An 11,539-nucleotide genomic window follows, 5' to 3' on the forward strand; every position below is an offset into this window, starting at 1 on the left:
CATGGAAGACTCTTGTCTTTAGGCAACACTTAGTAGAGAGGAGAATCACCTTTACTTTCCAAAGTTTTCCAGATTAGAAATCAAGCTAGATTTGTTTTTCATTAAACTTTTTATTTTGAGAAAACTGTAGATTCACATGGGGTTCGAAGAAACGACACAGAGCTCCCCAGCTTCCCCAGATGGCAACACCGTGCAAAATTCCAGTGTCACCGTCCAACCAGGGGACGACATTGATACAGAACATCCCATCACCACTGGATCCCTCCTGCTGGCCTTTTAACATCCTCCCCCATTCCCCTCCTCCTTGACAATCACTATTCAGTCCTCAAGGTTTGTAATTTTGCCATTTCAAGAATGTTACACAAACAGGATCATACAATATATAACCTTTTGGGACTGGCTTTTTTTTTCGCCCAACATAATTCCCTGAAAATTCATCTAGTCGATCCAAAAATTTTTTTAAGTCACATGAAATCAATCTCTCCCGATGCTCACACAACACCAAACCTACACCCTTCAGCAGGGCACCCTGTCTGGGAAGATTTCTAGCCTGTGGAATCTCAAACGGATGTTAGGACTCTGAAAATGAGACCACCTTCTTTCAGAGAGCCTGTGGACAGCCAAGTGAGACTGCAAACTGCTCTAACAGACATTCTAGTTTCTGCATTTTCACTCTGATAAAATTGGACTTCAGAGGCATACTGTACAGTCTGTCATCACCAGCTACGACATTTCAGTCTCACATTTTTATTTGTCTTAAGCATAGAAACTTGAATAGCTGATAGCCCATGATAGCTTTTCTTCTTTCTTTGAAGAGCTTGAGATAGACTCATAAGTTTATTTTTTAAAAATTTTGTTGCTTGCTATCAGCTTTTATACAGTATACACTTTAAAATGAAGGTAGGATAATTACAGGTACCTCATTCAATTCTTACCCTCTGAGATCAACATTTTCCCCTTACCCTACAGACGAGCTTTAGCAAAGCTTCAGTAACTTGCCTCAGGTTACCTATAAATCAGTCATTGAAGGGAGCCAGGAGCCAGGTGTGTCTGTATTGCCGAGGCTCCGCGTTGGTGCGAACCCCAAAGCTACACAGTGAAATGAAGACCCTTGTGATTAGTTCTTAATAAACTGTGCTGATTATACCAGTTAAGACCACTTCACTGCAGAAAAAACAGAGGAGCCAAAAGAACAAGCCGTCATTAATGTTTTTGTGTACACACTACCAGAGCAACACTTTAAAAAGAACTCTTAAAAATTTCCTGGTTTTAGCAAGTAAAATTTCATTAAACATGTAGTTTCAGCATACCTCTAATTCAGAATGACAAGTCATGTTACTAGAAAAAATACTGATGATCCATCAAGAGTTACAGTGGATTTCTCCCCTAAGTATTAGGTCACGATACCATTATGAAGGCTTCAAAAGGAAAATCCTCTCACGGGCTGAATTCTAGATTCCGTATTTTTCTATTAGCTCTTTTGCTTTAGAAATATAGGCACTCATGGCATCTTCCTTTGATAATCCTAGAAAGATACAAACAGGTTGACTCACCAACCAATGTATGTGGAAATTAAGAAGGTTCGTGTAACATTTAAAAACTAACTACCTTTTTGAAGGTTCCAGGCTTCCCACTTAGCTTTTCCTTTTAGATCTAACAGTGCTGGACACTCTGCCAAAAGAAGGACAGATATATTCACAGAGTTACTTGTTATTCTATGCTTCTATACTGTTCAATGAAGTGCACTGTTATTTTTTAATATGACAGCACAATACCAATATCTATGTCTCCAATTACAGACTGTTTGTAGAGTCCATAGAGCTCTTTTAGTTCCTCATCATCTGGCCTGGTTTTCAGCTTCCTCACGTCTTTGGCCGCCTTGTCAAAATCAGCCTAAAACAAAAAGACACAATGCATTTGCTAACTTTTGGCAGGGTTATCTGCTTCAGGGGAACTTAAAGAGAACAGGAAGCTTTCGATCAGAAATGAACTATTACTGCTCTGGTTCCACCAGGATTATCCTTATTTTAATTTGTGGATACTTCCTCTGATCCTTACCTGTTACAATGCACCTACGTATTTGATACAGAGAACAAAATAAAATTCTTAATATTTAAAATGTTTATCTAAATGTTTAAAAACCGAAGAATACATAAATAAATGGAAAGATATTCTCTGTTCATGGATAGAAAAAATTAATAGTAAAATGTTCATCTTACCCAAAGTCATCAATAAATTCAATGCAATTCATTATCAAAATTCCAGTGGCATTTTTCACAGAAAGAGAAAAAGCAATCCTAAAACGTGTATGGAACCAAAAAAGCTAAAGCAATCTTGAGAAAGAAGAACAAAGCTGGAGGCATCACAATTCCTGATTTCAAATGATATTACAAGCTGTAGTAAGCAAAACAGTATGGTACTGACATAAAAACAGACACAAAGATCCATGGAACAGTCAAGAACCCAGAAATAAACCCATGCATATATGGTCAATTCATTTATGACAAAGGAGCCAAGAATATACACTGTGGAAAGGACAGTGGCTTCAGTCAACAACTCTGGGAAAACTGAATACAGATGTACATGAATGTAATGTACATGTACATTCCTGTACACGAACACATGTAAAAAAAATGAGACTGGACCCCATGTAAAAAAATGAGACTGGACCCTATCTTACACCACATACAAAAATCAACTCAAAATGAATTAAAGATTTGAACATAAGATTTTAAACTGTAAACAACTAGAAAAATAGATAGAAAGTAGGTTCCTTGACATCATTCTTAGCAATGATTTTTGGATGTGACACCAAAAGTAAAACTAGTTAAAACAAAAATAAACACCAGAGACTACAGCAAAAAAAAAAAAGGCTTCTGCACAGCAAAGGAAACCATCAACAAAATGAAAAGGCAACCTACTGAACGGGTCAAAATATTTGCAAACTGTTTATCTGATAAGGGGCTAAATTCCAAAATATATACAGAACTCATATGACTGAACAGCAAAAGAAAAAAGCAAAACAAAACAATCTGATTTAAAGAGTCAGGAGATTTTTCCACAGAAGATATATAGTGATCTGAAACAATGCTCCACATCATCAAGCATCAGGAAAAGGCAAATCAAAACAACAATGACATATCACCTCATATCTGTAAGAATGGCTACGATCAAAAAGGCAAGAAATAACCAGTATTGATGAGGATGTGGCGAAAAGGGCACCCTATACACTGATGGTGGGAATGTAAAGTGGTGCAGCCACTGTGGAAGCTTCCTCAAAAAAATTTAAAAAAGAACTATCATATGATCTCACAACCCCACTTCGGAGTATTTATCCAAAGGAAATGAAATCAGTATCTTGAAGAGACATTTAAATATACTAAAATGTGTCAATACTAATGGCCTCTATTGGTTAAGTTTCCTGTTTTTTAAAAAATACCACCTATACTCTCCAAATTTCCCATAATGTGCATGCACATATTGTGTCTATAATAAGGACAAAGTTAAAATGCTACATTACTGCCCTCAGCTTCCTAAGGGCAGGACAGGGCAAGACTGTCCAGGAGGTATAGGGATCCTTCCCTTCAGGGTTGGCAGGCATCTCAGGTGTTCTATTTGCTGTGAAGTCTCGTGCCATCTTCCAATGACAGCAACTCAAGTCCTTTTGGCAAGCTAAGCCTTGATATGAATTCTAAGGCTTCTCAGAAAGCATGCTAAGTCCCTGCCTTCCAGGAAGGAGTTTTTGGAAGACTGTGCTTCATGTTTCGAGGGGTATGGAATCATCTAACACGCTCATGAAAGTCTTGGACCCTCTTTATCCAAAAGTGGAGCCTTTGACCATTTCCCAGGCAATTTCAGGGGTCCCCTCTCTACCCTCTCCCCTGGCAAAGAAAAACCCATTCCAGGGCAGGGCCCAGGGCCAGTCTTTCTCTCTAGCATGCCCTTCCCTGGCACCCCAACGTGATCAACTCGTGTTTTATGTGGCAGTTTCGATGTGCCTTCTCCCAGCCCAACCACGATGAGCCGTGGCAGGAAAAACCTCGGGCTCACATCGGGATCCTGGATTTTAATTCTAGCTTGGAGACACACTGCCCTGGGACTCTGTAAGCAATGGAGCTCCCATAAGATTTAGCTTCGGCTCAAAAAAAGGAATCAACCTCAGCGGGGAAGTGTGAGGATGAAACAAGAATAAGACCGTAAATATTCTTGACTTCATTCTGTTGCCTCTGCCAGCCCAGAGCTCACCACTTGTATCACACTATTGATTCAATATGTATTGAACACCTCTGAGGGGCCAGGCCTTGGGAGAGCAGACAGGGATGAACAGGGCAGTCAGCTTTCACAAAGCTCAGCGTCCTGTGGGAGATGAGTGGGTCACAGTGATCATGTGATACTTGCTCAAGAAGAGGAGCAGTGGGTGCCCTGGGACCACAGAAAAGGGAGCAGTTGCGAGGGTGGAAGGCACCTTCTCAGAGGAGATGATGCTTAGCTGAGCCTGGGGAGGGGTCAGTGCCTAGGGGATGGACACAGACAGGTAAGGGGGTTCCAGGCAGCCCTAACAGTATTTATTAGGGCTCAGCACAAGGGCTGGTGCGAATGTATTTGTTCCCCCCTAGTATCCAGAACAGAGGGTAGGCACAAATGTTCATCTCAGTAGCAAGAGCCTTGCCTTACAAAGTGATGGCAGGTGGTAGGAGCCCATCTGAGTCCTGTACCTCCTTGTTGAATACATGAATGAAAAGTGAGTAGATATTAGGAGGGTCTGAAATTACCATAGGTGAGAAACAGATTTTCTTTTTCTTCTAATCTTTGGCCACACCTCACCACATGCAGGATGTTAGTTCCCTGATCAAGGATGGAACCTACACCCCCTGCAGTGGAAGCACAGAGTCTTAACCACTGGACCACCAGGGAAATCCCAGAAACAGGGATTTAAAGGTACAGTCATTTACACTTAATTCCAAGCACGCTGGGCCAAAGGGAAAGTTGGATAATGTTCCCGCACCCGGGCTGAAAGCTGACCCGCCAGATTTCCCCCCACACCTGTGCCTGAAGGGTCTTCAAAACAACTCCCTTAAAACCTCTCCTCACACGCTCTCCTGTTCACGTTTTCACAAGGCCCACCGACCTCACCCCTGGTGCAGCAGTGACCTGGTGTCACTACTGTCACATGGGGTGCGTCCTGCCATGTACCCAATGCAGACATTTAAAATTTTTAAAGAATATTTAGTGGTGACAAAAAGCTCATAGTACCAAAAAAAAAAAAACGAGACTGAGAGCAAAATTATATAAAAAGCAGTGTGTATAAACATATACATTCACATATCACATAGATGTTTCTCGAACACTTGAGAAAGTAACCTAGTGCTAATGTGGTTATCACTTGGGTGAAGGAATGTCTGATGTTTTACTTTATATTATGGGCTTCCCTGGTGAAGAATCCGCCTGGTTTCATATCTGGGTTGGGAAGATCCCCTTGAGAAAAGAATGACTACCCACTCCAGTATTCTTGCCTGGAGAATTCCATGGACAGAAGAGCCTGGCGCGCTACAGTCCATGGGGTCACCAAGAGTCGGACAGGACGGAGAAAGTTAACACTTTCCCTTTTTTCTTTTTTACTTTATATTTGTTCTTTCCCCCAAATTTCCACCCTGAACATACTTTTTTTTTTTCCTCCAAAGATCTTAAGAACAGTATTTTAAGATCGTGGTTTTCCAGATCTCTGCACTTGCCTGGGAGAGCCCCTGGACGTGCCAAGGAGCAAGGGGAGGCCGCAGCCGCCCACATCTCCTTCTCCAGGATGGGAAGAGAGCGCTGAGCAGGGCCCGCCTGGTCTGCCGGGAGCAACCCCGCGCCCGCCCTCCCTCGGCCGGTGCCTGGTTTGCATCTAACCAGTCCCTGGGGTTCACAAGAGTTGCCATAGGGAGCCCGGCACGCCGTCAACAGACTGCACCGGTGCGGACTACGCGCAATAAGGGGGCGCTTGCGATGGGGTGGGTATGTCTCTGGGGTCCCCACGGACAGCTACCGGGGACAAAGGCGACTGGCAGCAGCGGCCCGAAGCGCCGGGTCAGCGACGCGACGCGCCCCCGGCGGGGCGTCACTCCGGCCCCACGCCTACTCGAGCACTTTCCTCCGGGGCGTACGCTCCTCCCCCTCCGCCCCAAACCCCCAGCAGCGGGCGCACACCCAGCTCACCTGCAGGGACATGGCGGATAAACCTGGACGATGCCTATCTCCAAGCGCCGGGTTCCCGGGACCCCGTGCCCAGCGGCTCCTTAAAGGGCGGCGCGCCTCCGCCCGCCGGCTCCCATTGGTCGCGCTCCCGACCCCGGCCTATGCCCATTGGTCGCTGGCCTGCGGGGGCGAGGCTGGGAGGTGAGTGACACCCTCCGGGCCCGCGGGGCCGCGCTCTTCTCCCAGCCCTCTGCAGGGCTCCCAACCCCAAGCCCTACAGAGTTGTGCGCTGCCAGAGGTTGCAACTGGCAAGGCGCAGGGAAGAGAATTTAAATGAGCTCCTCTCTGCCCCTGACTCGCTCTATTCATTCTCTAGAGGTTGTTTGCAGGAAATCTTGAGAGGTCTCTCCAGGGCACTGACCTCACTTGGGATTCCTTTTGATATATACCTCTGTCCTCCGCATGAGTCTAAGAGCTTGGATGGCAGACAGTTTATCTGATGTCTCTGTCTCCCGACCCGTCTTTAGGCACAGCCCATCAGGAATGAAAAGAGGTAGTTTGCCTCTTTTCTCCTCATTATAAAAGGAGAGCCGCTTACATTCTGAACACGCTCTGCAACCATACCAACTGCATTTCAATCAAGGTTAAAAAAAAGCACAGGATTCTTCAACATGACCCCATTTTCCAGGGCAACAAACCCAGTCACTCCAAGTCTGCAGACACAGAACGGGGTTGTAATTCACATCTGATTAAATTTTCAAAGAACTGGAACTGCATTTTCTGGCCATCTGAGGAGTTCATTACATAGAAGTCTTCGTGGAGCAAAGTGATTGGAAGAAAGAGCAAACTCAGTTTTAAGAAAGCTATTGATTTGAAATGTCTAACAATGTAACAAGATACAGGAATTCAAAGCCCTAAAACGTTTTAGCTTGTTTTTGCATAAGATTACATTTAAAAATTATTTGCTACATCTTCATGTAAATCCCTTGGTTTTTTTATTTTCTCCTCAAAACTATTTTCATGGTGAAATCAATGAGTTTCCAAATAAAGGACAAAAAGCCAATTTTAGAACAATATACTGAAAGGGGAATTCCCTGGTGGTCCGGTGGTTAGGGCTCTGCACTTCACTGCTGAGGGCCGGGTTGGATCCCTGGTGGGGGAACTAAGATTCCACAAGCCATGTCGTGTGGCCACAAAAAATAAAAAGAAATTCTTTTTTCTGTACTGGGCAGAATTTTTTTGAAAATTTCCCAACGATGAGCAGCACACTAAAAGGCACAATGGAAATAGCAGCTGAAGAAGAGCAAGTGCTCTTTCTGCTGGGAAAGCCCTGTTTATCAGTGTGTGTCAGCTGGGAAACACTGCAGTGAGCTCCAGTATCGGTGTGCATCTGCAGCGGAGACATCTTGATATTATAGTCATTATCAAAAAGCAGGAGGAAAAGAGAGGGAAGATACACTGTGCTCCATTTTATTCTCTAAGTCTAGAATGTTATTTTAAGCACTCTTTTCAAAACATGTTCTTCTCTTGAGTTGCCATCCTCCTACTGGATGCCAGAGCCATGACTGGCCTATCTCAAGGAGCAAAAAGAAACAACAGAAACATCAATGTCCTCTGTTCAGCGATAATAATATACTAGGTACAACAAAAACTCAGTTTTGTGGAACCTTAGGGAGTCAGTCAAGCTGGACAATAAAGATTTTTATTTTTACTATTATTAAATATTGATTATAAACCAGTATGCATACATACATATGTATTTTTAAAAATAAAGGGTGCATTTATGAACATACCACCAATTTAAGAAATAGAACATTCCCTTTACCTCTGTGACTTTCCTGGTTCCATTCCATCCAATCCTCCTTATTCACTCACGCTTTCTTTCATCCAATCAAACAGTTATTGAGTGCCAACATGAGCCAGGCACCCTTCTAGGTTTTTGAGAAACATCAGTCAGCAAAACAAACAAGAATCCCTATCCTTGTGTTACATTCTGGTAGGGGATGACAGATAATAAACATATAAAAAAAGCAAATTATACAATCTATTGAAAGATATTAGGTGATAGGTGCTATTTTCTTTTGTAAAGATTTTTTTTTTATTTGGACCATTTTTAAAGTCTTTATTGGGCTTCCTTAGTGGTCCAGTGGTTAAGAATCCACCTGCCAATGCAGGGGACACAGGTATGCCCTAGTCCAGGAACTAGATCCCACGTGCTGCGGAGTAATTAAGCCCATGCACCACCACTACTGAGCCTGCACTTTAGAACCTGTGAGCTGCAACTACTGAAACCCAAGTGCTGAGGGCCGGTGCACTGAAACAAGAGAAGCCACTGCAATGAGAAGCCTGGGCACTGCAACCAGGAGTAGCCCCTGCTCACCACAGCTAAAGCTCTCACGCAGCAGTGAAGACCCAGCACAGCCAAAAATAAAAATAAATATTAAAAAATAAAATCTTTATTGAATTTGTTACAATATTGCTTCCATCTTATGTTTGGTTTTTTGGAGGGCGGGTTTTGGCCATGAGTCATGTGGGCTCTTAACTCTCTGACCAAGGATCGAAACTGTGCCGCCTGCATTGGGATGTGAAGTCCCAACCATTGGACCACTAGGGAAGCCCCTGATAGGTGCAGTTTTCAAAAAGAGCAGAGCAAAGAGAAGGAGAATCTTGTGCATGTGGAGTAAGGAGGTGACTTGCAATTATAAACATGGTCATTAGGATGGGTCTCTTGGGAAGACATTTAAGTAAAAGTTGAAGGAGGTGAGGGAGCTGGCCTGGAAGATCCCTGGGGAAGAGCTTCCCTTGCAAAAACAGCATCCAGTACAAAGGCACTCAGAAATGAGCTTCCTGGCAGGTGTGATGTGCCAATGGGGCTGGAGCAGAGTAGTAAGAGAAGAGATCAGAGGATAGGAGATGGAGACCTAATCACATGACACCTTGCCTGAAGGGATTTGGCTTCAAGGGGGAGTCAAACAGAACCACTGAAGGGTTCTGAGTGAGGACTGACATGATCTGACTTACTTTATCTTTTTTTTTCTTAAAGAATCTCTTCTGTTACTATGACTACAAAGAACAACATTGGAAGCAAGAGTCTTACTGTAATAATAATCCAGGGGAGAATTTATGGGTGTCTCCAACTCAGGTGGCAGCAGTGGAGGCAGTGAGATGTTCAGATTCTGCATTTATTTTGAAGGTTAAGTCAACAGGAATCTCTGATAGATTCTGTATCAGTATGAAAGAAAGAGAGGAGTCAGGACAGCTCTGAGATGTTTGCCTTGAGTAACTGGAAGGACTATAGGTGGAGTTGGCCTGATGGGGTAGCAAAGATCAGACATCAAGATCAAACCAGTCAAATCCTAAAGGAAATCAACCCTGAATATTCATTGAAAGGACTGTTGCTAAAGCTGAAGCTCCAATACTTTCCCCATCTGATGCAAAGAGCTGATTCATTGGAAAAGATCCTGATGCTGGGAAAGATTGAAGGCAAAAGGAAAAGAGGGTGGCATAGGATGAGACAGTTGGATAGCATCACCGGTTCAGCAGTGTAAGATAGCATTTAACTGGAGGCTACCTGTATGCTGCTTTGGGTCTTGCATAAATCCTTTGTTCTTCATAGCACCTGAATGCAGGCGCTAAAAGGAACCGCATGCGGTTCCGGAATAATAGGAATTTATGCATCTCGTTTGTATGGATAGTAGCTTCTCCATATGGTGAATAGCAGCCATTTACAATTCTCTTCCCTTCTGATATGGAAAGTAACTTTTACAATCCCCTCTCTTGAAAATGATTCTAGCCTCCAGCTTCCTGAATATTATCCCTGTCTCTGCTAAAAAAGGCTATCTTGTAAGAGAGTATATATATGCCCACAATATGTTGAATAAACTCCTTTGTTCCACCAGAGCACCGGTCCCTGTGTCTTTCTTCATCTCTCTCTCTCTTTCTCTCTGTCCTCCTCAGGCTGCTCAGCCTCTTTTCTTCCTTCTTTTACTTTCTTATTGGTCGACTCTGTACCCTCAAGTTCCGGTCCATTAAAGGACCACAACAAGCAGACATGAACTCCGGGAGATAGTGAGGGACAGGGAGGCCTGGCATGCTGCAGTCCATGGGGTTGCAAACAGTCAGACATGACTTAGCAGCTGAGCAACAGCAACAAACATCAGAAGTTCCACTGTGGACATGCTGCTTTTGAGATATCAGACATCCAAGTGGAAATGTGAAATATGCAGTTAGATATTCAAGTCTCGACTGGGTTGGGTGTATAGATCTGGGACTCAAGGGTTCAACTTCTGAAACCTGAGACAGGATGGCCCTAGAAACTGAATGTGTATGGAAGAGAGATGGAAACAGAACTGAAGAGTGAGCCATGGGAAATTTCAACAGTAAATGTTTGGGGCGAAGAGCACAAAGGAGACAGAGAAGTGATCACTGAAGTGAGAGAAAAACCAAGAGAAAGCAGTGTTGAGAAAGCATCATGAGTGAGAAAGTATGTTTTGTTGTTGTTGTTCAGTCGCCAAGTCCAATTCTTTTCAACCCCATGGACTGCAGCATGCAAGGCTTCCCAGTCCCTCACCATCTCCTGGTGTTTGCCCAAGTTCATGTCCAAAGTATGTTAGGTTAGATGAAGACTGAGAATTAGAAATTAGATTTAGGTCATTGGCCAGATCACTGATGACCTGAAGGGAACTTTTAATGCAGTTGGGGGGATTGGGGTGGGGGGACAAGCCTGATTAGGGTAGGTTTAAGAGAAATCATGAGAATTAACATATTAATACTTTCTTGGGCTCTGCATTTGTTTATCCCCCCATCTACATCATATTGTCTTAATTATTAAAGCCTCTCAATTTTGTTCTTCTTCAGGAAGGCCTGCCCTTGTGGCACCTTGCTCTTCTAAATAAATTTTAACATCCATGAGTCGAGTTCCATAGAAGATTCTTGAATTTCTCTTGTCATTGCACGGGAATTCTAGCACATACAACAAGCTGGGGAAGCATCCTGTCGTTTTTGTATTCTGGAAGAAATTAAGTAGCATGGGAAAAAAGTTACAAACGAGAGCTTGCCCAGCCATCAGTGATTTGAGCTGACCTTGTTCTTGCTGTCTCCCTCACTGTCCTTGCGGTAAGAGGCCACTTTCAAAGCACAAAGAGAACTTGGCCGCTTATCCATCCAGTCTCTAACCTGCAGCCAGAATGAGCGTCCTATAGCCCAAACAGCATCTGAGCGCCTGCTGCGCGCACATTTCAGTTTCATCCCAGCTCTCTTATGATCAACCCCAAACTCTTTTCGGCACAGTGGTCGCTGTGATACTAGTCAGGCCTGGTCAGTAAAACTCGCCCAAGAGATTTTCCCCGGAAGCACGCGTTAG

General features: G+C 43.6%; 1 protein-coding gene across 3 annotated transcripts; it reads right to left on the bottom strand.

Moving 5' to 3' along the window:
• Nucleotides 1–90: 90 nt before the first annotated feature.
• On the bottom strand, nt 91–11,524 carry ACBD7 (acyl-CoA binding domain containing 7). 3 transcript variants are annotated; one of them, XM_081553618.1, is made up of 4 exons: nt 11,260–11,524; nt 1,776–1,893; nt 1,609–1,671; nt 91–1,525 (listed from the first exon to the last, which is right to left on the bottom strand). In XM_081553618.1, the coding sequence occupies exons 1-4, from the start codon at nt 11,422–11,424 to the stop codon at nt 1,452–1,454; spliced, it is 420 nt and encodes a 139-aa protein (XP_081409744.1). In that variant the 5' UTR covers nt 11,425–11,524; the 3' UTR covers nt 91–1,451. The 3 variants fall into 3 exon arrangements, with proteins under 3 accessions (XP_081409744.1, XP_081409746.1, XP_081409745.1); XM_081553620.1 differs by lacking the exon at nt 11,260–11,524 and adding an exon at nt 6,199–6,255; XM_081553619.1 differs by lacking the exon at nt 11,260–11,524 and adding an exon at nt 5,662–5,889.
• Between the last annotated feature and the right edge of the window lie 15 nt (nt 11,525–11,539).

The sequence above is a fragment of the Giraffa tippelskirchi genome, chromosome 13 (genome assembly GCF_054371585.1).
Source record: "Giraffa tippelskirchi isolate mGirTip1 chromosome 13, T2T-mGirTip1v1.2.pri, whole genome shotgun sequence".
Lineage (NCBI taxonomy): Eukaryota > Metazoa > Chordata > Mammalia > Artiodactyla > Giraffidae > Giraffa > Giraffa tippelskirchi.